Source organism: Orycteropus afer, unplaced genomic scaffold (genome assembly GCF_000298275.1).
Source record: "Orycteropus afer afer isolate SDZICR_OR568_19922 unplaced genomic scaffold, OryAfe1.0 scaffold00584, whole genome shotgun sequence".
NCBI lineage: Eukaryota > Metazoa > Chordata > Mammalia > Tubulidentata > Orycteropodidae > Orycteropus > Orycteropus afer.
In genome coordinates, this window is record NW_006922171.1 from 954,443 (window position 1) to 980,935 (window position 26,493).

A 26,493-nucleotide genomic window follows, 5' to 3' on the forward strand; every position below is an offset into this window, starting at 1 on the left:
TGAAGAGATGCCTCTAGCTTCCGTGGGCCGGGAGTAAGCGGCACAGCTGAAGCCTAAGGTCAAGGGGCTTTCACCCATCCCCTAGAGCCTGGCACTTTGAACTCAGACTTCTAGCCTCCCAAACTATAAGAGAATAAACTCCTGTTTGTTAAGGCCATCCCATTTATGGTATAGTCTTATCAGAGCAATACTAGGTAGCCAGAACAAGATATATTCCTAAAACCCACTATGATCAAGTTGATTCTGACTCATAGTGACCCCCACAGGGTTTCTAAGGCTGTAAATCTTTATGGAAGCCTCATCTTTCTCTCAGGAAGTGACTGCCAAAAGAGTATTTTCTCCCAGTCTGTGGCTTGTCTTCATTCTCTTAACAGTTTAGTGTCTTCATCAAGACATCTTATCCATTTGTATGTATCATTGGATGTTAACTGCTAAAATTTGTTTCAAATTTCTGCATTCATGAGGGATGTTGTTTTTTTTTTGGTAATACTTTTGTCTCATTTGGAATCATAGTAATGCTGACCTCATAAGACTAGTTAGAAAGTATTCATTCCCCTTCAGTTTTCTAGATGAGTTTGTGTAGAATTGATGTTATTTCTTCCTTAAATATATCTAGAATTCACTAGTGAAACTATCTGAACCTGGAGTTTTCTTTGTAAGAAAAATTTTAACTACAAATTTGATCAATTTAATAGATTTACAGTTTAAAAGTTAACTTTTTTTTTCTTGATTGAAGTTTGGTTTGTCTGTCAGGAATTTGTCATTTCATTTAAGTTGTCAAGTTTATTGGCATAAAGTTGATCATGTTATTCCCTTATTATCCTTTTAATATCTATAGAATATGTAATGATGTCTCTCTCATTCTAGATATTAGCAATGTGTGTCTTCTCTCCTCTTCATCATTCTGGTTAAACATTTATCAATTTTATTGATCTCAAAGAACCACCCTTTGGTTTCACTGCTTATTTTTTATTGTTTTTCTGTATCGTATTTCATTTTTTTCTGCTCTGACTTTATCATTTTCTTATTTCTGCTTTGTTATTTTTCTAGATTCTCAAGGTGGAATGGGATGTCAAGCAAGGTGGGTGGGATGCCTTGTGTCCAACATCTCCAACACTAGACTCATAGAGGTCTTGAGGTCATTGGGTTAAGTCCTTCTCCCTTTCTAATATCGGCATTTAGTAGCATAAAGTTGCCTCTTAGTACTGCTTTAATGGCATCCCACAAACGTTAGTATGCTGTGCATTAATTTTCATTAGGTTAAAATGCTTTCTAATTACCCTTTTGATTCCTTCTTTAACCCATGTCTTAAAGAATTGTTTAATTTAGTTTCTAAACATTTGGACATTTCCCAGAGATATTTCGGTTAATTGATTTTGAATTTAATTCCATTATGGTCAGAGAACATACTTTGTATAATTTAAATATTTTAAAATTTACTGTGACTTGTTTTATGTCTCAAAATATAGTCTACTCTGGTAAATGTTCCATGTGCACTTGAAAAGAGTGTGTACTCTGCTGTTGGGTAGAGTGCTCGATAAACATCAATAAGGTTAATTTGGTTAAAAGTGTTCATCTTCCATATCCTTACTGATTCTATGTCTACTTGCTCTGTCAGTTTTAGAAAGAAGGTTATTCACATTTCTGACTATGATTATATATAATGTTGTTGTTGTTGTTAGTGCAGTTGAGTCAGTTGCGATTCTTAGAGACTCTATGTACAACAGAGTGAAACAGTGCCTGGTCCTGCACCATTCTCACAATCCTTGTTATGCTTGAGCCCATTGTTGCAGATACTGTGTCAATCCATCTCATTGAGGGTCTTCCTCTTTGTTGCTGACCCTCTACTTCACTAAGCATGATATACTTCTCCAGGAAACAGTCTTTTCTAACAAAATGACCAAATTATGAGTGATGGAGTCTGGCCATTCTCTCTTCCAACAAACATTCTAGCTGTACTTCCTCCAAGACAGATTTGTTTGTTCTTCCAGCAGTTCATGGTACATTCAATATTCTTTGTTGACACCACAATTCAAATGCATCAATTCTTCTGCAGTCTTTTTTATTCATTGTCCAGCTCTCACATGCATATGAGGCTATTTAAAAGATCATGGCTTGGGTCAGGAACACCTTAGTCTTCAAAATGACATCTTTGGGCTTTAATACTTTAAAGAAGTTTTTTTTTTGCAGCAGATTTGCCCAGTGCAACATATCTTCTGATTTCTTGACTGCTGCTTCCATGGGTATTGATTGTGGATCCAAGTAAAATGAAATCCCTGACAACTTCAATCTTTTCTCCCTTTATTGTGATGCTGCTTATTGATGTAGTTGTGGGGATTTTTGTTTTCTTTATTTTGAGGTGTAATCCTGAACTACATACTAAAGACTATAGTCCTTGATCTTCCTCAGTAAGTGCTTCGAGTCATCTTCACTTTCAGCAAGGAAGGTTGTGTTATCTGCATATCACAAGTTGTTAATGATTCTTCCTTCAATCATGATGCTGCCTTCTTCATATGTTCCAGCTTCTGGGGTTATTTCCACAGCATACAGATTGAATAAGTATGGTGAAAGGATACAACCCTAATGCATACCTTTCCTGACTTTAAAGTGCACTGTTGTTGTTGTTGTATGCCATCGAGTCGGGCCCGACTCATAGCGACTCCTCCTTGGGTTTTCGAGGCAGTATCACTATAGAAGTAGATTGCCCAACTTTCCTTCCGAGGAGTGGCTGGTGGGTTTGAACGCCAGCCTTCTGGTTAGCAGTCAAGTGCCTAAGGCAGTATGCTACCAGAGCTCCCTTGAAGTGTGCAGTATCCCCTTATTCTGTTTGAAAGACTGCCTCTTGGTCTATGTAAAGGTCTCTCATGAGCACCATTAAGTGTTCTGGAATTCCCATTCTTTGCAGGGTTATATCCATCATTTGTCATTATTCACAAAGTCAAATGCTTTTGCATAGTCAATAAAACACAGGTAAATATCTTTCTGGTATTCTTTGCTTACAGCTAAGATCCATCTGACATCCACAATGATATCCCTCATTTCACATCCTCTTCTGAATCTGACTTGAAATTCTGGCAGTTCTCTGTCAATGTACTGCTGCGATATAATAGACACATATGAGAATATATAATAGATTTGTATATTTTTTTTCCATTCAACAATTTATACATAGTTTCAAGACAGAGGTTGCAATCCCCTCAATGTAACAGCACTCTTCCCACTTTCTTCCTAGGTTTTCTGTTTCCATTGGTCCTTCTTTCTCGACCTTCCTGTCTTTAAGCTTTGTTTTTGGGGAAATGCTGCCCTTTTCATCTTGTATGGTTGATTGTACTGAGGTGTATGTTCCTCCCTGTTGTTACTGTTCAATTTATAGGCCTGCCTATTGTTTGGCATAGGAGCTCTGGTAGCATAGTGCCTAAGGCACTTGACTGCTAACCAGAAGGCTGGCAGTTCAAACCCACCAGCCACTCCTCGGAAGGAAGGTTGGGCAATCCTACTTCCGTAGTGATACTGCTTCAGAAACCCAAGGAGGGGTCACTATGAGTCGGGGCTGACTCGACGGCATGTAACAACAACAACAACATTGTTTGGCTGACAATTCTTCCCTGGGTGTGGGTTCAGTTCCAGGTTTGAAGGGTATCCAAGGGCCACTATCTCAAGGATTCCATTAGTCTCTATTAGACCAGTAATCATTATGAAACGATCTTCTTTGTCCTTGGTAAAATTCTTTAAAATCTACTTCTTCTGATAGTAATATGGCCATTTCAGCTTTCTTTTGACTAGTTTTAGCATAGTATATCTTTTTCTGTTCTTTTACCTTTAGTGTATTTGTGTAGCTGTAGTTAAGTGTGAGGAGCCCTGGTGGCACAGTGGTTAAAGAGCTCAGGTGCTAACCAAAAGATCGGCGATTTGAACCCACCCGCCACTCTGTGGGAGAAAGTTGTGACAGTGTGGTCTTTAAAGATTTACAGCCTTGGAAATCCTATGGGGCAGTCCTACTCTGTCCTATAGGGTTGCTATGAGTCGTAATCAGCTCTACAGCAATGGCTTTGGTTTGGGTTAGTGTTTAAAGTGTGTTTTTTGTATGCAGCATAGTGTTGGGTGTGAAGACATTTTTCTTCTAAAAAATACTTCGGGATTGATTGCCTATAGAAAGTAAAAATACAGATGGGGAAAGAAGGAAAATATGAACTTATATGTCATTGCTTGGAAAAAGTGTTATGGGTTACCTTGAGGCCTTTAATGGAAGTGTTGGTTGATTTTTGTTCCTTTCTGTCTTTAGAGGAACTAAACTTTATTGCTTACCAGAATATAAGACCTATAAAAAATGTTCAAAATGAACAGCTATATGTGTAAGTTATGAGGATAGTATATTCATTTCCTGCACGATCCTGTTCTAAAGGCTTGTAAAGTTAATTTTAAGAAAGCCATGGTGTTCCAGACATTACAGACATCCGGAAACACTCAGCCCTCAGTAGCATTTCTCCAATGATTGATGGGAATAAGGGGGTGGAATGTCAATAGAGCTGTACTATAAATTTTTAAAATATGTCTAATCAGCATTCCCTTCCCCTTAATCAACTGTAGAAACAAATAAACTAAAGCCTGAGTGAGGCATGAGGCAAAGGCTAGAAAATGTATCTTGGATAAGAAGGATAAACATACAGCAAATACATCAACCCATTTACACCATACTAAAATAAATTTTATGTGGTGAATTTTTATAGCATTTTTTATTGAGAGACACTTCACATAACATAAAACTCACCATTTTAAAGTATACACTTCAGTGGTTTTTAGTATATTCACTGTGCTCAGCAACCATCAGCTAATTTCAGAACATTTCCATCCTCCCAAAAGAGAAACCCTATACCTATTAAGAGTTAGTCCAAATTTCTTCCGCCTCCCATCCCCTGGCAATCACTAATCTTCTTTCTGTCTCTATAGATTTGCCTATTCTGGACATTTCATGTAAGTGGAATCATCCAATATGTGACTTTTTATGTCAGGCTTATTTTACTTAGCATAATGTTTTCTAGTATATGGTGAATTTTATCATACTCCTAATTCAGAGATAGTGTACTTTCATATAGTAAAACTATTTACTCAGAATGGTCCTAGATATGTGGAATAATTAGAGGAGATTCAGTTTACAATTTAGAAGACTTCAGTTCTATTGCTGCTTCCTACATATTTTAACTCCTGATGACCTCAGTATTCTCTGTTGTAAAAATGGTATCATAGGAGATGATATCAAAAGTTGCTTTCTCTTATTTTTCTTACTGCAAAAATAAATTTCCAAGATACAAAGACACATACTGCCTTTTTTGTTGGTTGGTGTGTTTTAGGGAAGGGGATTGTTACAAAATCAATTAACTAGATTTAAAAGCTTTAGTTATAACAAGATTTCGGAGACAAGAAATTTGAGGTAAGCTGCATCAATAGCATTTTGACATGATTGTAAACTTAGGAAGTTATCACCTGTTTTGTAATCAGGCGAGAAATATAACAAAAGGCAGTCTAAGATGTTTGTATCTACTTATTTCCCTCCAAATCTGAAGAACATAATCAATGATTTCCACTGCAACTTCCTCCCTGGTAAAAAAGCTTGAGGCTTAAAAAAATTAGAAATGTGCATATCTGAGCTATGCTTTTATAGTTCTATTTTCCTGTCTTATTCAGTACAACTTCTCCAGCATCTAGAGCTATTTCAGGGGCAGGGTAGACATTTGATACTCAGCACTTGTTGAATGAATGGTGGACGGATGGATGGATGCATGCATGGGTGGATGGAAGCCATACAATTAAAAGCTGGTTTAAACTGTATGGAAAACAAAAGAGACCTGTTGAGTTCTCTCCCCCACCGCTTTGTAAAATGGGTAAAATTATTAAAATATAAAATCCATGTGTCCTTGGGAAATATATAAAATGTTAAAAGCTTAAGGAAGAATGGATCAAAACTAGAAATAAGTATATTTTATTAATTTTGATACAACACTAGATACAGTACATTTAATAATGCTACGTTAGTGAAGAAAATTAATCAGCACCAGTTTAGTTTAAGTTCCACAGAACCATAGTGTTCATTTACATAAGTGTACATATTCTTCTTGGATGTATTAAAAATAAACAGAAACAGAACTCTAAATAAATGTCACTTGGTTCATTTTCACCACTGTGTACAAGGAGGTGAAATGATTATCATATCATGTTTTAAGCTTGTTTTTAGAAATATATGCGGTATATTTTATAAAGACCAAAAATCAGAAGTTTCTGAAAAGTTATACACTATTAAGCTGGTTGATGCCCATGGATAAAGGAGGACTTTTCCAGAATCGGTATTCACGTTTGGAAAGAGGAGTCAAGTGAAATTCAGGTCCTTCTTTCTGATGCTCTCCTTCTCTGCTATTATCAGCCCCAATCCTCTCCCACTCAACCCTTTTCTCTTTCCTTTTTTCTCCTATAATCTCCTGTTCCTATTCTATCCATTATTCCATGTCTTTTCTTTCACTCACTTCAAAAACAGCAGGGTAACAGTGGCAAATCAAGATAGAAAGATATATGCCAACCATTTACTTCCTGCTCCCTACACAACTCCCCTACCCAGAGCCCAATAATAAGGAAGAGAGGAAAGCCATAGGGCAGTATCCAAATTTGCCTTCTTTTTTATTTGTATCTTCTTTGAATTACTTAGAATTTATAACTAACTTCTGCTTTTTATGATCAGGAATATTTTTAAATATTCTCATATATATTATAGTTGTTCCAGTAATTACAATTTTTATACTATAGTAATAGTGGTTACCTTCTGGTTGTTATTAAAATCAAAACATTCTGTCTTTCTGTCAACATTTGTAATCATATTGAAATATTTCTATTGCAGAAATAGATGATAAAACTACCATGCTGACTGGGCTTTGACAGCTTTTTATAGCTATTGTTTTAAATAATTTAGATAGTTCTAGATTTCCAGTAGGGAGGAGGAGTCCTTGAATTCCTCATTCCTTGAACTTCTGCTTTCCCTCCTAGGACTTAACCCTTCAGGTCAATAACTCATCTCGTTTCTAACCTGTATCCCACCTTTCCACACTGCAAAAGTTAATGGATCAAGTAGAATCTGACTGGAGCTGGTCCAGGAAGATAGATTTGATATCTTTTGCTGAAACATGAGACTCCTGTGTGACACAGGAGACCTGTATGTTATACAAGTGCCCATCTAAGGTAGGAGCCACCTGACTCCATTACAATGTTTAGATTTAAGTAAGAGGTAGAACATCTTATCCTAACCCCTCTCTGTACGTTTTTCTGGTAATCAAAATCTTGATAAATGAGCAGATAAAGGAAGTTGTCATGTTTTTTTTACTATCCAAAGCTGGATTAAATTTCTTCAAACATTATTAGTTTCATGCAAGGTATTGTTATAATAAAACCTGCATCGAAACTTTAGTCTGTTTGATAACCCATTTTGATTCTGAAGCTGCACTGATGCTTATGTTACATTTGGTACAGCCATACTTTTTGCTGACTAGGAACAGAGAAAAATTTGGAGTGAATATTTCAAAACTAAAGTTCTAATTTCCTATAATTAGAACATTAGTTTCAGAAGAGAGTTCTGGTAAGGCATCAACATGCCTCACTGCTACCAAACGCTTCACACAGCTGATTATAAATTAATAAAGTACCCTTACATTAGAGAATCAAGTTAGCATGGATGTCTGCAAAGATTAAAGATTTAAGGGCTCAGAATTGCATCAAAATCTTTTTCTGAGAGTATAGGCTTTCAAAGGCTCTGTTTTCAGTATTACTTTTCTTTATTCATCTGCATAGTTCACTGGCACCCTTCTGAGGAAGCAATACTTTTCTTCCATAAGTCAACCATCATTCCTATAGTCAGTACTATACATGCGGGTGAAGGGACTCACGGTACTTCAGATGTCTCACGATTCTGCAAGGCCAGGGAAACCCAGTTATTAGCTTTGGGATGGTACACTGTCGCTGCCTACATTCTTATTGGAAAAGGCGATCTGTTTAATGAATAGTGATGCATAGATTTTGGAGGTACAGGGAGCCCACTGAATGCTTCTGCCATTGAAAGTCTTCCTTTTCCACCACACCTTTTAAAGAGAGAATTCTTTCTTTCTATCCACAACCTGTAATCTCACATTTCATATTTAAAAGGGCTCCAAAGGGACAAACTAACCCTTTGTAATTTAACTTTGGTCAATGAACTAATAGGGTTAACTTCACTCAGACTGAAGTGGTAGGAGCTCCTGAAATATAGATTTTAGAAAGGACTCATTTGAAGTAATGGAACAAAAAACTCCAATGACCATAATATTGGTGCTGGCTGAGATTTAGGGGTTGGAGATGTCTCCTAGAGTAAGCAAAACTTACACCTTATAATACTGCAGGTTTTTTACTTTAAGAAGCATTGAGATGCAAAATTTTATCTCATCTAGCAAGGAATATTCATTTCTCAATCTTTCTGGAACAATTAATTCATGTTCCTTTTTTTTTTTTTTAACTTTTTAACTAGATAGAATCACTCATAAGCTATGATTTTAAAGATGTAAAATGACAATTGGTTTTCTCTTGAGCAATATTCACAAATCCTATAAATAAATAGGTGAGAAATTCCAGGTGGGCACTAGCAGGGCAGTTATATTTAGAGTTTCCTGGAGCATACATAACTGTGAGGTTTGCCCCGCCTACAGTCCTTTGCTTGCCATTTCCCTTGTCTTTGAACCAAAACACAGTTCTTCCCAGGCTTTGAATGTTGAGGGGGCATTTTTTTCCAGTTGGTAAAGGTGACAGGCTCACCCCCGATCCACTCCCAGTGACCAGGATGCGCTTGGTCATTCAAACCTAATGTGAAACCCCAAAACAAACAAATAAAAAAATCGATTACATTTATGCTTAGACATCATATCAGTCTGTTGTTCTAAACTCACAAAGCATAGGCACATATGGACCCAGGTTCTAAAACAAGTAATAACCAGTTGGCGTCAAGTAGATTCCAACTGATGCTGACCCTGTGTATGAACTGTCATTCATAGGGTTTTCAATAGCTGTTTTTTTTTTTTTTTTTTAAGTAGATTGCCAGGCTTTCTTCTAAGATGCCTCTGGGTGAACTCAAACCTTCAGCCTTTTGGTTAGCAGCCAAGAGTGTTAACTGTTTGAACCACTCAGAGACTCCAAAACAAGTAATAAGAGCTGGGAATCCGATAAGACACAGTTAAGGGCACAAGGCTTTGGAGTCAGGCTGACCTGAGTTCAAATCTCAGCTTAACCACTTGCTATATGAGCATCTTTGGACAGAAACTTAAATTAAGTTTTCTAAAATTTATGTAAAAAGTGCAGACAAAGACAGTACATCAAGGGCTGTTTTGAGGATTAAATAAAATAATGCATGTGAAATTTGGCATACTTACATGCTTAATTAATAGCAAATATTATTATTATTCATATTATCTTATACACAGAACTCCTTCCACAGACAGACAGATCCACTCTTGTCTATTCTTCCTCATTATTTAGATGTCTTGGTTTTCATATTTGAAAGCAGCTTTTTATATATTATTTTTAGTCTGGAACTTAAGAGTTTTCGATCTGCTAAAATTCCAGTACAAAGCAGCTTTTCTCTACTTGCCCCCTACTCTCACAGGCAATTTTTGCAAGTTACACTTTAATTTAAAAGCCGCCACTCCTTGGAAAGAAGATTGGGCAATCTTCCGTAGTGATACTGCCTTGGAGACCCAGGAGCATTGCTATGAGTCGGATCCGACTTGACGGCAGTGAGTTTGGTTTATAATGTTTTCTAAAAGAAGTGTTCCTCCCATTCACTCTCTTTCCTAGTTGAAATCAGAAGAATGAAATGAGGAAGGAATCCCCTGGAGCAGTGTGGTCTGATGTCTCCCAAACCCAATCTGAGGGTGGAAGCAGTCTTACTTATATAGCATATAACCTTCCCCCACTGATTCTCAGTCCACGCTTTTGCATGGAATCAAATGAAATCCGTTTGGTTAGCAATACACTATCTCTTTTTGGAATGTTTCCTTGAATTATCGATCAGAGAGTGCTATGTTAACTACTTTGTGAAGAGTCTTGAAATCAGACATTATGGACATAGAGAAATCTTATCTTCCAGGCTTAACTTAATATTCTCAGATAACTTCAGAATTTAGAGACTCACTGAATGTTACAGAAATTTTGAGAAGCCAACATTGTTTCTTATAGGTCCCTCAAATGCATTACTTTTAAGAGGAGGTGGTGGGAATACTGACTTTGACATGCCATGAGACTTCTATTTCTAAAATGGCTTTAAAACATTTACTAAATATTCAAAAATCAAGAAATAAAATCAAGATTACCTTTAATTCCTAGCTGGAGGTAAACCATTTCTAAAACTTTAGGATAAACATACACACACATGCCCACATTTATATATATAATACCACATGCACATAAATTCAGTTTTTCATTCTAAGTTATTCCACGCTTTATATGGCTGCGGACCTTGTTTTACTTAGCACCTTGCCACAACTACAATAAATTGCATATTTTATATATAGCATAATATACATCTAACATATATTTGGTGAATGAATAAACCAAAGACATTTTGTCATGTCTTTAATATTTAAAGCCTTGCAAAAGCATTAAGTATTAAATATTCCTTCATATGGCTATCCTATAATTTATTTAATCATCCCCAATTTATAGCTATTTCAAATTTTTTATTTTAGAAATTGTGGTGAACTCTTTTACCTATAAATCTAACCACATTTCTAATTATTTCTTTGGGACAGATGTTTAAAAATGAAAGTATGATGTCAAAAGGTTTAGGAGGGATTTTAAAAGACAGAGTGTCTAACCATCAAACATAGCTAGGCCATTGGTAAATAATCACATTGGTCCATGGAAGGCAGGTGGCCGATCTCTTGGTGTCCTTGCCTGCCTCCAATGTGCAGCACAGATACTTGCCTATCCAGAAAGTCTTTCTGCCACTGATGTCCCAGAGCCATTGCATATGCTGCTTTGTGAGGACAGTTACAAGGCTGCCCAGGAGTCTACAAGCAAACAAAAATGAAAGCCACAGTGACAAGAGAGTCAACATTTCTGCTGAAATAGGAGAAATAAATATCGGTTCAAAATAAAATTTGAAAAACCCCACTAGATAGATGAATAGAGACATACAGAACATTTGTTGTCATTGCTGTCAAGTTGGCTCCAACTCGTAGAGACCCCATATACAAACAGAATAAAACGTTGCTGGTCCTGCATCATCTTCATGATCATTGGTGTGCTTGAGTCCATTGCTGTGGCCACACTGTATTCCAAGTGCATTTTCCTAGGGGACTCATTGACCAGCATTTCATTGGACAATATTCTGTTGTGATCTATAGGATTTTCACAGGCTAATTTTCAGAAGTAGATGACCAGGCCTTTCTTCCTAGTTTGTCTTAGCCTGGAAGTTCCACTGAAACTTGTCCACTATGGGTGACCCTGCTTGTATTCAAAATACCAGTAGCATAGCTACAGCATAACAGCAAGAAGCAAGCCACTACAGTACAACAAACTGAAAGCTGGTGGTGCAATGGTTAAGCACTTGGCTGCTAACCAAAAGATTGGGTTCAAACTCACCCAGCAGCTTTGTGGGAGAAAGACCTGGTGATATATTCCCATAAAGATTACAGACAAGAAAAACCTATGGTGCAGTTCTATTCTGTCAGAATCAACTTGACAGCACTTGCCAACAACAAATATATATAATATATATATGTAATATATATATTATATATAACTTTATACACAAACACACACATATATACACTTTTCCCAGCATTTTATACTATCTTCTCATTTCAATGAGTCTTTTCAGGGTAGAGGTAGGTGGCAGCAAGAAAAGTGGTATTTCATTATAATAGCTGGGTTGTGATGCACAAGTTCAATAGGTTTTAAACACCTCTTTTGGAAATTCAGTTTTAAAGATTAGTTACTTAATGCCAAAATATTACTGCTCTCCTAAGAAATTTATTTCGATATCATAGGAATTTGGCAATTCTCCAGTTAATTTGCTCAGTAATATTACCCAAACTAATTCTTCAGATAAAATCAAATTACCTGAGGCCAACATTTGGAGCTAGGTGTGTTTAGTCAACTAACCCAATAGCTGCGACTCAGTAAAATGAATCTAGCCTCACTGTCAAATCTTCGTACATCATGGGGAACCCAACACCCCTGTTTTTCCAAACATTCATATTTCCCCAAAATAAAATTATTTATGTGTTCTTTTTACAGCTACTTGAATTATTCCTATAAGCAATATTTGGTTATGCCTAATTCCCTAGCAGTGCTCACTGTTGTTGTTGTTGTTGTTGTGTGCCGTCGAGTCGGACGTGACTCATAGCGACCCCTCCTTGGGTTGTTGAGGAAGTATAACTACTGAAGTAGATTGCCCAACCTTCCTTCCAAGGAGTGGCTGGTGGATTTGAACCACCAGCCTTTTGGTTAGCAGTCAAGTGCCTTAGGCACTATGCTACCAGAGCTCCTCAGTGCTCACTAGGCCCTTAAAAATGCTTTAAGTAAAAAGTCAACATAGTTATTCTTTATTTTTTTAATACAGAAAGTTTTCAATAAGAAAAGAGTAAAATTACCAGTATGTCTTTGCTTGGTTAATGTCTATTGCCATGAAAATAAGGTGGGAAACAAAATTGGCAATCTTGTATAAAATTAGACAACTGTTGAATATAATTTTCATTTTGTCTATATCGTTCCTAAATTTAGATCCATTTCCTGTTTTTCCAGATCACCAAGGGTGAGCATAAGTTATCCATTTCTTAATGACTTTTTTCTTTTTCACTGACACGAGTAACTGCGCGGTTCTATAATGTAGTGGTGACTTGCAGACCTCCTATTCCTGAGACATGGACGCTCTTTGTCCCTTCACAGAATGGACTCAGGCTGCTGGATTTAGGTTTTGTGACCTGGCTCTGACCTCATTATTCACTGTCAGCTCCTGTCTGACAGCTGCCAGAGATATGATAGCCTTTCCTCCTTCTTCCTCTCACATCCAATATGCTAATTCTAATGTGGTATGGGCTCAGAGCACAAGAAAATCAAGCATGTGTTAAGTATGGGCTGAGGGAGGGCTTGAGGAATTGTCTCAGTCAATACTTACATCGGACAGAGTGTGTGAAACTAGGGTTCTAGTTCTACTTTCTTCTTTGCCCCTAATTCCTTACTAACAAAATCTTGCAGCCTCAATTTCATCATCAGAAAAGGAAACAGAGACAATTGCAATTGAGTTGACACTGACTCATGACGACCCTGTGTGTGTCAGAGTAGAACTGTGCACAACAGGATTTTCAAGAGGGAATTTCAGAAGGAGGTCGCTAGGCCTTTCCCCTGAGGCACCTTTGAGTGGACGTGAACCCACAACCTTCTGGTTAGCAGCTAACCACCTTAACCATCAGCACCACCCAGGGACTCACTGCAGGGAATAACAGAGTTTTACTCCAGCATATCTAACATCTCCTGTATCTTTCATATTCTTGAAAGTACTGTTAAACCAGACTTCATAAAATCCATTTAAAATATTTTTGTTTTCTTTTTGACTCTCCAAGAAGCAAGAAATTCCAAAAGAGAGGGATAGGGAAACAGCTGTGTTTAGAGTAAGTAAAGTATTGTTGTTGTTGTTGTTGTTGTTATGTGCTGTCGAGTCGGACCCAACTCATAGCGACCCCTCCTTGGGTTTCTGAGGCGGTATAACTGTGAAGTAGATTGCCCCATCTTCCTTCCGAGGAGTGGCTGGTGGGTTTGAACTGCCAGCCTTCTGGTTAGCAGTCAAGTACCTTAGGCACTATGCTACCAGAGCTCCTAAGTAAAGTATTAGAGCACAATTATTCAAAAATAAATGTTTGTACATATATATATTGATTATTTTGTACAAATAGCATGCTTGTCTTCTGGGTTCATACATAGATAAATACAGTGGATGTTGTCTGTATGGATATGTCTATGTATAGATGTAAAACAAAATACATAGGCACACATATATAAATAAGCATCCTTTGACAGCTTTAAAATTTGAAGATATTCATGGTATAGTATTAAAAACAGAAACTTCCATTTTTCTGGCTAAAGAAATAAACATCTGTTTCTTTTAAACTTTTTTGATTAAGTGCAGATACATTTCATGCAGTGCCTGAGTGGTACAAATGGTTAAATGTTCACTAGTAATGGAAATGTTGGCAGTTTCCATCCACTGAGACGCATCCCAGAAGACAGTCCTGGAGATCTACTTTGAAGAGGTCACAAGCCTTAAAAATCCTACGCAGCAGTTCTAATCTGCACACAGAGGGTCACTATGAGGTGGAATCAACTCACTGGCAACTAACAAACAACAACACAAGTATATTTCAGAGAAAACCTCTAAGGATTGGTCAGCAGGGGTTCTAGACACTCCTGTGGAAAACTAGTTTTGTAGATAATAATCTATAATAATAGAATTACCAAACGTACAATGACTGCCAAAGGAAATGAGCAGATGAGATTATAATATGTGAATTATAGAAATACTTAATCCAAGAGTCTGGCTCCTCTGGGTTAGAAAAATAATAAAACTTCAATGGAGAAGAAAGCAGATTGGAGATAAAGATTGAGTTGAGTTGGCAATCTGATTAGGGACAAGGGATAAAGAAAAATTTGCTACTCTTACTGAGACACAGGTGCTGTAAATGACCCTCTGAAAGGGACCTTCAGCTACATATACTAGCAAGGAAGCCAGACAAAACAGCCCACATAGCCCTAATGATGGTTCTTGAGACTAAATAAAAAACAGTCTAGATAGATACATGTTGCTGCTGTTGTTGTTAGGTGCTGCCGAGTCAGTTGCAATTCATGTTGTTGTTGGTATTAGGTGCCATTGAATTGATTCTGACTCTCAGTGACTCCATGTACAACAGAACAAAACACTGCCCAGTCCTGTGCCATCCTCACAATCATTGCTATACCTGAGCATGTTGTAGCAGCCACTGTGTCAATCCATCTTATTGGGGGGTCTTCCTCTTTTTCACTGACCCTCTACTTTGCCAAGAACAATGTCCTTTTCCAGGTACTGGTCCTTCCTGAGAACATAACTGTCTTGGTTACCTCTGTGCTGCTCTAACAGAAAATACCACAAATGGGATGGCCTTAACAAACAGGAGTTTATTTCTCTTACAGTTCGGGAAGCGAGAAGTCAAAGTTCAAAGTGCCAGGCTCTAGGGGCTGGGTGAAAGCCCCTCAACCTTGGGCTTCTTCAGCTCTGCCTCTTGCTCCTGGCCCATTGAAGGTAGAGGCATCTCTTCACTCAGTCAGCTACTGGCTACTGAGGCTAACAAGCCAAAGTCAACAAATAAAATGGCACAGTCCCAATGCTACCAAACCACACAGCAGGCCATTAATTCAAGTCCATTGTAAGTCCCAAGGTCGGCAGAGCATGGCAGGCTGCTGAACAATGACACAGCTACATGCAGGGTTCAAGCGTGCCATAAGCTAGATACCATTCCCAAAGCTGTTGCTTATATACGGGAGGTAAACCACATACCCAAAGCAGCTACTCAGCTGCTCCAATAGATTCCACCATGGAGTTAATGACCAGTCTCATCATGGGGAATACTACATCCAGCTGCCCAGCCACTCAACCATGCCCAGTCAAGTTGACACATATATGTAACCATTACAATATTCAAAGTATGTAAGATGAAGTTTCACCATCCTTATTTGTAAGGAGCATTCTGGCTGTACTTCTTGCAAGACAGAATTGTTCATTTTTCTGGTAGTCCATGGTATAGTTAATATTCTTCATCAATATCATAATTCAAATGCATTAATTTTTTTCACGTTCCTTATTCATTGTCTAGCTTTCATATGCATACAAGGTGATACTAGATGCTTACTAATTGTAATTATAGAATCTAAAATTATCCCCAAAAATACCTCATGAGAAAGCCAATTTCCAGGTTATATTGAATTTGAATTTTATGTCATAGAGAAACTGATCATTTCCTAAAGAAAAGCCACTTCTAAGCCAAAGGGATTAAGGAGGAAGAAGGTAAAAGGAACCAGGAAAGTAATGGAGGAAGGGAAATGAAGAAACCGAAAGATGAGTAAAATGGGCAGAGGACTTGAGGCTCAGAGAAAAATGGTACTGAGGAGGTGGCCTTGTTTCAAAAAAAGTTCCTTGCAGACCAATTTTGGTCTAAAGGATCATACCCCCCCCCAAAAAAATAAACAAAAAACTCACTGCCATCAAGTCAATTCCAACTCACACCAACCCTCTTTGTGTTTCTGAGGTGGTAAATCTTTATGGAAGTAGCTTGCCCCATCTTCCTTCTGGGGAGTGCTTGGTGGGTTTGAACTGCTGACTTTCTGGTTCACAGCCAAATGCCTTACCCACTACACCACCAAACCCAAAACAAAACTCACTGCTGTCGAGTTGATTCCAACTCATGGAGACCCCCATTGGGTTTCCAAGGATGTAAATCTTTACACAAGTAGATCACCTCATCTTCCTTCTGCAGAGCAGCTGGTAGGTTTGAACCACCAACCTTCTGGTTAGCAGCCAAATACCTTACCACTATACCACCAGAGCTCCTTACTATGCTACCAGACCTCCTTGATTTTGGTCCAAAGGATCATGGGGATCTTTTCTTTTTCTTTTTAATTTGCTTTCAATATGCTGCTAGACTTTTTCTGAAATGCCCGTAACTAGTATCAACTATTTTCAGGATAGTCATTTTTGTTGTCTTTTCGAAATAAAACATGTACTGAAGTGTGATACAAATGTAAATAAACAAAAGAATGTTATGCCAGTAGGTGCCATTGAGTTGTCTCTGACTCATGTTGTTGTTGTTGTTATGTGCCATCGAGTTGGACCCGACTCATAGCAACCCCTCCTTGGGTTTCTGAGGCAGTATCACTACCGAAGTAGATTACCCAACCTTCCTTCCAAGGAGTGGCTGGTGGGTTTGAACCACCAGCCTTCTGGTTAGTCAAGTGCCTTAGGCACTATGCTAGCAGAGCTCCCCTCTGACTCATAGCAACCCTATATACAGCAGAACGAAACACTGCTTGGTCCTGTGCCAGCCTCACAATCTTTGCTATTCTTGAGTGCATCATTGTAGCCATTGTGTCAATCCATCTTGTTGAGGGCCTTCCCTTTTTCATTGACCCTCCACTATACCAAGAATGATATCCAAGGAATGGTTCCTTCTGACAACATGACCAAAGTAGGTAAGACAAAGTCTGGCCGTTATCCCTTCCAAGGAGCCACACTATTGAGAACAGTGGGAATTCCAGAACACTTAATTGTACTCATGAGGAACTTGTACTTAGACCTTGTGGCTGTCGTGCAGACTGAACAAGAGGACACTGCATGGTCTAAAATCAGTGTGCCACCTGGAATGCCACACTATTTCCAGGACAGATTTGTTAGTTCTTTTAGCAGTCCGTGGCACTCTCAGTATTCTTCACCAACACCACATTTCAAAAGCATCAACTCTTCTTCAGTCTTCTTTATTCATCGTCCAGCTCTCACATGCATAAGAGATGACTGAAAATACCATGGCTTGGGTTAGGTGCACTTTAGTCTTCAAGGGGACATTTTTGTTCTTCAGCACTTTAAAGAGGTCTTTTGCAATATTTGCCCAATGCAATATGTTGTCTAATATCTGAACTGCTGCTTCCATTGGTGTTGATTGTAGAACCAAGTAATATGAAGTCTTTGACATTTTCAATCTTTTCTCCATTTATCATGATGCTGCTTACTGGTCCACTTGTGAGGATTTTTTTTTTTTCTTTTTTTTTGAGGTGTAACTCATACTGCAGACTGTAGTCTTTAATCTTCATTACTAAGTGCTTCAAGTCAGCCTCACTTTCAGCAAGCAAAGTTGTGTTGTTTGCATATCGCAGTTGTTAATGAGTCTATTGCAATTGTTAATGAGTCTTCCTCCAATCCTGATTCCATGTTCTTCTTCATATAATCCAGCTTCTTGGATTATTTGCTCAGCATACAAATTGAATAAATATGGTGAAACAATACAACCTTGATACAATCCCCTCCTGATTTTAGACCATGCAGCGTCCTCTTGTTCAGTCTGAACGACAGCCACATGGTCTAAGTACAAGTTCCTCATGAGTACAATTAAGTGTTCTGGAATTCCCACTGTTCTCAACATTATCCATAATTTGTTATGATCCACACAATTGAATGCTTTTGCATAGGCAATTCAACAAATGAATATATTTACTCTTTCTATTTTAAAATTTGAAGGTTTTTATGATCATTTTTAAATCTCCTACCACATATGTTTTCTTTTCCACCCTTTACACACCCTGGAATGCCACCATAAATGCCATTTGGTAGATGTTTTAATTTCTGGACCAATATGTTAAATGGATAATGTGTAATTTGGAAGCTTCTATATTACTTTATATTTCTAATAGATATATAATTAGTTACTTCCTAAAACTCTGGAAAGCCCAAATTGTCACTAAAAACTTTCTCTTGTTCTGAGAATTTTATCAGTTTTATATCTTAGAAGAAGTCACTGTTAGGTATATAGCTTCAGATTATTCCCTGAGACTGGGGTTCATCAAAATAATTTAAAAAATAAATTGAATAAAATAATTCTGAACTTGCTTATAGTATCATGTTTGATCTGTTGAATTAAAAAGTGAGAGTGGAAATTTTTCAAGTATTACTAGAGATTTTATAACAATTTATTCCAGAACAAAATGTCTCTTTATAGCATTTAAGAAGGCCTGGTGGGAAAGTAGGAGCATTGGTGGCACAGTGCCTAAGGCATTTAACTGCTAACCAGAAGGCTGGTGAATCATCTTGATGGAAGTGAGTTTGGTTTATTTATTTATCTATTTTTTGAGTGGGCAAATGGTTAAGCTCTCGGCTGCTAATCGAAAGTTTGCTGGTTCAAAGCCACTCAGCTACTCCAGAGAAGAAAGAATTGGTGATGTGCTTCCTTGAAGAATACACATAAGAAAACCCTGTGGACAAGTTTTCCTCTGTCACCTTGGGTCACTGTGAGTCAGAATTGACTGGATGACATCCAACAACAATAACAAATATCAAGTACTCATATATGCAATGAACAGATGTTGCTGGCAATTCATTTTTAAGTCTAAGTAGAGAGAATGTCTTAATTTCACCTATAGTAAGATATCAACTCAGTGGAAACTAAATAGTATCATTTAAATTCAGTGACTTTCACAGTTTTGATAGAGCTCTGTGGGAAGGCATTATTAGGATTGTACAGAACTTTGCTGATGTAAAATACAGGGGGTGGGACTCATCATATAGAACAGCTGGATCTGGAGAGTTATTGTGTCCATATCTCTGAAGCTAACTAATGAAAAAAGGAATAATGCAGCTGTTCTGCTGCACTGCTAGGACCAATGCTGTAAAAAAACTAAATACTCCAATGTATGGTCTAGTCTAGACATTCCCTGTTAAAAAACCCATTGCCATTGAGTTCATTCCAACTCATAATGACCCTATAAGCACAGAGTAGAACAGCTCCACAGCATTTCCAAGGTTGTAATCTTTCTAGAAGCAAACTGCTTCATCTTTTTCCCATGGAACTGCTGGTGAGTTCAAACCACTGAACTTTCAGTTAAAAGCCCAGCACTTAAGCACTGTGCCACCAGAGCTCCTTGGACATTACCAGCATTTGCCATATTATCAGTGCCTGATAAATATTGTAGAATGAGTACATCTATAAACTTGGGATTTGGTTGCACCTTAGATTTACTCTGCTAGGTTAGTTTGATTTAAATCCAAGTAAAACTTGTTGTGTTGTTGTTGTTATGTGCCATCGAGTTGACCCCAACTCATAGCGACCCCTCCTTGGGTTTGCGAGGCAGTATCACTATGGAAGTAGATTGCCCCATCTTCCTTCTGAGGAGTGGCTGGTGGGTTTGAACCTCCAGCCTTCTGGTTAGCAGTCAAATGCCTTAGGCACTATGCTACCAGAGCTCGATCTATAATTTAATACAAATCTTAATATGTCTTTGCTGCGAGAGGTACAAAATTATTAACACATAATTTTGAAATTTGAAATCTAAGTTATCCCAATACAAAGGTAAATAAGTATACTTGTCAACATACATGGGATGAGAACTCTCTTATACTTATGGGGCTATCCCATACTTTGGAAAGTGGTATAATGGGCAATTAAGTTCTGTCTCTTCCTTTTACTTGCTTGTATGAGCATGAACATGTGATTTTGTTTTCCTGAACTTCTTTTATTTTTCAAGCTATAAAATGTAGGTGATAGTACCTGCTTTCCTCACAGAAGTGATAGAAAGATCAAATAAGCTAATTATGTGAAAGAATTCTGTAAACTACAAAGTGTTATGTGAAGTAAGGCATTGTTGGCAAGGAGGCCTGTGGAACTAGGTCAGCCTAGTGTGAAAGGGTCATGGTGTCAAGGTGGTCAATGTCAAGGTACAGATGAAATCTCAGGTTAATTGCACGAGAAAGTTGTTGTTGTTATGTGCCACTGGGCTTTTAAATTAATTTGGGTTTTAAATTTATTCTGGGGTAAGTGAATTCTGTAATACTAAGAGATATATGAAGAACTCCTATATTCCTTATATTCCTCATTAAACTCAGCTATAATTAACTAGATCCGTAAAATAATAATAAAAAAAGATATTGAGGGACCAATGTAGGGTTGTAAAAATGAAGACAATAATATTGTTGTAAGTTGCCACTATTTCATGGAAAAAAAAAAAAGATTTTCACACACACACACACATCTAAAAGATCACAATCTCAGAATAGAGAACAGTCTCTCTAAAAAAGACACTTGGTGACCTTACACCAACACCTATGGATCGATGGAGGATATCTCTCCAAATAGGAGCTCTCATGGTGCAGTGGTTAAGGCATTTGGCTGCTAACCCAAAGGTTGGTGGCTCAAATCCACCAGCTGCTCTGCAGGAGAATGATGTGGCAGTCTGCTTTTGTAAAGACAGTCTTGAATGCCCTATGGGGCAGTACTATTCTGTCCTATAGGGTTGCTATAAGTCAGAATTGACTTGATGGCAGTGGGTTTGGTTTTTGGTTTGGTTTTCTCTCAATATACATTGTTCTTATTTTTCTCATAACACTGAGGACTAATAAAAGCTTCCTTATAGGCCAGCACAGTTCCTTGAATTGTCCTTTGAGAACAACCAGAAGATGAAGAATAAAGATGTTTCCATCTTAAGCTTTGGGGGGGGGGGTCCTGTTGTGCTGTTCATTTGTATTTTATCAACAAACCCCAGCAGCAATGTAATCTTGATAAACTTGGGCTTGAATATAACTGCCCTTGCCCTCATTTTTGTCAGTGGAAGAGTCATAAAATTTCCTGCTTGTAGCATATTGTAATTTCCTCCTTGCTGGTTCAGATAGTTTGTGATTCTGCATCAAAGTCCTTTCCTCAAGGAGGAAAAAAGAGCTGTACCTGAGCCTTCCATGCATTAAGATAAACTTTAAATTAAAGGAGGGCATTTGGTTATTTTGGTGCAAGAATGTCTTCTTTATCCTTTAACATCTACCACTAGGGATACAGATGTATAAAAGCAATAATTATTTAAATTTTTAAGAATATTTTAAAATATTTTATACCACCAACTTATCAACAAAAAACTTGAAGGCCACTGATCAACCTCTATAGTGTCTACCTATGCTCATGCTTAGAATTTGAAACATCAGTGAAGAAAAAGGTGGCTGATTTGACCAGTTTTTAAATATATTTCTAAAACATTTCATTAATTTTTTAAAAATCAAGGTATAATTTACATACAATAAAAGGAATAAATTTTTAAGTGTTTAATTTGATGAGTTTTGACAATTGTACACATTCATGTAACAACCGCCCAGAACAATACATAGAGCATTCCATTACTCTGCAACATTCCTTTGTGATGTTGTCCAGTCATCCCATAATCCTTGCTAGAGATAATTAATTTGAATTTGTAACAACATAGATTAATGCTTCCTATTCATATAAATAAAATAATAAATTTTTGTGTGTGACAGGCTGCTTTCTCTCAACATAAAGTTTTAAAATTTATTCATATTGTTGGAGGTTTCTGTAGATCTGTTCCCTCTTATTGCTTATAAAACTATTTATTTATCTATTCCCTTGTTTCTGGAGAAAAATATAAAGAACTCTAACAAATTAATAAGCAACAAATGGCCCAAACTATTATTAATATGAATAAGACTGCTGTGAAATTCCTGTGCATGTCTGTTTGTTAATAAAAGTGTATCTTTATTTCTCTTAGGTAAATACTTAGGAGTGAAATTGTTAGGGTAGATGTATGTCCTTTATGACAAACTGCCAGACAGTTCTACATAATGGTGTACCATTTTACACTTCTACCAGTAATGCATGATGATGTCATTTGCTCTATAGCCTTGTCAACATTTGGTGTTCTTAATCTTTACGATTTTAGCTACTCTTGTGGATGTGAAGTGGGATTTTATTTTGCATTCCCCTGAGGTCTAATGGTATTGAGCAACCTTTCAAGTGTTTGCTGGCTGATTGTGTATCTTTTCTTGAAGGGTCACAGTCACTTGCTTCTTCATATTGGATTGTTAGCTTTTTTGATATTAATTTATTACAGTTTGTATTTTCATTATCAGATACACGATTTGAGAATAGCTTTTGTCAAAGCTAGTTTTCCCATTCATTTTATAATGGTGTCTTTAGATGAGTATGAGTTTTTAAATTTGATGAACTGAATAATCTAACTGATATTTGCCAGGGATTTCTCTAGTCTCAATTTCCAGTCATAGAGCATTTTAATCTAATTGTATTGTTTGGATAATATCCAGGTTGGCAAAAAAAAAAAAAAAGGACCAGGGATAGTCCACATATGTATTTTTAAAGTACTATAGGAGCTCTGGTGGCACAGTGCCTAAGGCATTTGACTGCTAACCAGAAGACTGGCGGGTCAAACCCACCAGCCACTCCTAGGAAGGAAGATTAGGCAATGTACTTCTGTAGTGATACCACCCCGGAAACCCAAGGAGGGGTCGCTATGAGTCTGATCTGACTCGACGGCAGTGAGGTATGGCTTAGACAAATTTTTTGCCATTATTTAACCAGAGGTCATCTTTCATTGAGTGTTCTTTACCCAATGAACTTTTGTCTAACTTGTGTAATTTCATAATCATCACTGCCTCTTGTGGTAGTTCAGTTTGTGTGTCAACTTGGCTGGGCCTGGTTGAGCGGCTGGGCAGCTGGATGTAGTATTCCCCATGATGAGACTCATAATCAACTCCATGGTGGAATCTACTGTGAGCAGCTGAGTAGCTGCCTTAGGGAATATGGTCTGCTTCCTGTATATAAGCAGAAGCCTTGGGGAATAGTCTCTAACTTATGGCACACTTGAACGCTGCATGTAGCCATGTCATTTTTCAGCAGCCAATCTTGCTCTGCCAATCTTGGGACTTAAAATGGACTTGAATCAATGGCTGCCGTGTGGTTTGGTAACATCAGGAATGTGCCATTTTATTTGTTGATCTTGGGCTTGTTAGCCTCAGTAGCCAGTAGCTGCCTGAGTGAAGAGATGCTTCTAGCTTCAGTGGGCTGGAAGCAAGAGGCAGAGCTGAAGCCCAAGGTCAAGGGTATTTCACACAGCCCCTAGAGCCTAGCACTTTGAACTCGGACTTCTAGCCTCCCAAATTATAAGAGAATAAACTCCTGTTTGTTAAGACCATCCCATTTGTGGCATCTTCCTGTCAGAGAGGCACTAGGTAACCAGAACACCTCTTATATTGACATAATCCTTATGCTAAAAGGCTTTTCATTACTATGCATTTTCAAATCACTGGGCAGGATTCCCTATATCATAAAAGTTCATCAGAACCTGGTGACTCAGAAAAGCTCTTTCTGACTTTCTCCAAAACACTGAGATAAAGGCAAAAAATCAGAATTGTGCCAATGGCATAACTTTAAAATATATGACCTGAGTCAGAATACATCATCAAGAACAGTTCTAAATCCATTCTGAACTGCAGAACTCTTTCTGGGTTCCTAAAACAATGCCCAGCACATATCAGGCACTCAGTGTTTGGTGAGTGAATGAAGTCACTCTAGATAGAGTTCTATGAGAAAATAGAGAAATAGTAGAAAAGAAAAGAAAATTTGTGAAAACATATTTTACACATGGAAGAATAAAACTGAGAAGAAATATCATCAATCAAATATGAAATAGGGTTTCTTACTGTTCCTGGCAAGATCGGGCAGCCGCAATCCAGGTGTGTTTCTGCTCCATGATCAAGGAGTGACAGTAGCCTGAGTGATGGTGCCACCCAGCTGGGCAGGACTTGTCTTTCACTTCCTGAAAGGCAGTGTTCATGTCCACATCATAATGGTCTTCACAATCCTTAGTCTATTTTTAGCATAAGGAGTCCTATCAGTTCTTTACCTTGAATAGAGTTATTTTGGTCACCAGAAATGTGGCCAGCCCTAATCTCAAGTCTCCATGTTTAGAAATGCAGTGACTTCTTATGGAGAACACTACCAAGTTCAGCAATGTTTCAAGTTTATATCCTGACATTATAATACTTTTAAGGAATAAGTAAAGGGGAAAAATGCAGAACAGAATTTCAAATTTTCATGGAATACAGACTTTCTAGGGCCATGAAAGTGAGATACACCTCCAAAATTATTGCCCTGAGACAATGTTTAAATCTTAAAGCAAAAATACCCCTGAAGTCATATTTAAACCAAACAAAAATTTAGTTTAATTAGCAAGCAATGCTTGCCTTGGCTGTTGTGCTCTTTCAAAGAAAAATCTATATGGGATCAAGTTGACAACACCAACTAGAAAAGTTAGATAGGGAGCTTAGGGACAACACGTTTATGTTGATGGGAGAGGAACAATTCAGAAAAGGAGGCTAAGAATGGTTGCATAACATAATCAATGTCACTAAATTGTACATGTAGAAATTGTTGAACTGGTGTATGCTCTGCTGTGCATATTTTCATTAACAATATCAAAAATAAAATAAAATTTGAAAAACAATAATTAAACATCTTCTTAAACTGTATTGATTTAACTAATAGTTTCATGATTTTTACAAAGCCAATTTGGGCCATTTTCCCTCTGTGTCTGTAAGCTGTGAAAAGGAGATACAGAAGTAGCTTGAATTGACACAGAGGCACCAGGTTCCTCCCTCTCTATTAGCTTCTCATGGGGCACACTGTTGGTATGGGTGCTAGGCTCTCAGCCCATGTCCTACCTTGGTTTGGGGGGTCCAAGCTTTCCAGGCAATCCCATTGCACTGATACAGCTTTTGAAGGCTTTCTTCAAAATAGAAAAGTCCCTTTAATTCCAGAGTGCAGTTCTTTGGAAATGAGGGCAACTGGTCCTATGGGAAGGAAAGGTAATTTAGAATTGACTTAAATGTAAGTTCATTACACACTTATCAACTTGGAATCGTCATTTGTTGGGTAGCATTTGTGTTGAGTAAACTGTCTACAACACTTGGAGGCTATTTTGTGTGCTTATGGCCTCAGCAAACAGTTTGCTATAATGTGAGTAGGAAGTAAAAAATTTCCATACCTGTCTGGAGAAGTGTGAGTCGGTTGTGGATTCCACCTTATCTGCTTGAGGCAGTTCTGCCACTGTGATTGTCTTCATTGGGCCACTAATGATGGGGACTTTGGCCTGCGGTTTCTGAATTGAGGAACTGTCATCCTCCAGTTTTAGAGACACCATCCCATGATACTTGAAGAAACCAACAAATAACCACAATAAGGAAAAAATGCACACTGAGATGGCAAACCAAAAATTTTGTTGTAAATGTTGAGCAATTCTACAATTGGATCAAAACAAAAAGATGAAGTCTTTTCTTACCACTCAGTACTCTTAAAAAAAAAAATAAATTCAAAAACAAGCTTTTAGGAGAAATATATAAACAATTTTTCTGTATCTATAAAAGTAAGGAAATTAGCAATTCCCTCCAATTCTACTTACATTATAGATGATATCTGTTCCATTTCTATAAACAGAGGAAGGACGAACCTAGAATCAACAGAAAACAAAATATGATCAGGCTTTCTCTTAGTGATAAGACTGAATTGGCTTAAGTAATAATTAGTGCCAGAGTGAAAGCCTTCCAATAAAATCTTAATATCTGAAAAATTTTAAAACATATGTTTATTAAGATTCTCCATGCCCAAATCATTGGATTTTTATACATTGCTAGGTCTAATCACAATGTATCAATGTTGGTTTCTGCATTAACAGTACCCAAGAAAACCAAACCCACTGCCATTGAGTCCATTCCAAATCATAGCAACCCCATAGACCAGAGTAGAACTTCCCCATAGGGTTTCCAAGGCTGTAAATCTTTATGGAAACAGACTGCCTTATCTTTCTCCTGCAGAGTGGCTGGTGGGTTCAAACCACCAACCTTTAGGTTAGCAG

The 26,493-nt window shown here is 37.6% G+C and overlaps 1 protein-coding gene across 1 annotated transcript in view; it reads right to left on the reverse strand.

The window, feature by feature from the left end:
* Positions 1-8,665: 8,665 nt before the first annotated feature.
* The window catches only part of FREM1 (FRAS1 related extracellular matrix 1), a 212,180-nt gene continuing 194,352 nt past the window's right edge, over positions 8,666-26,493 (reverse strand). The window contains exons 31-36 of the mRNA XM_007956225.1: positions 26,041-26,088; positions 25,627-25,791; positions 25,304-25,432; positions 24,284-24,399; positions 10,984-11,069; positions 8,666-8,865 (exon numbers count right to left, since the gene is read on the reverse strand). Coding sequence (XP_007954416.1) covers positions 8,666-8,865; positions 10,984-11,069; positions 24,284-24,399; positions 25,304-25,432; positions 25,627-25,791; positions 26,041-26,088 — 744 coding nt within the window. The remainder of the gene's footprint in view (positions 8,866-10,983; positions 11,070-24,283; positions 24,400-25,303; positions 25,433-25,626; positions 25,792-26,040; positions 26,089-26,493) is intronic.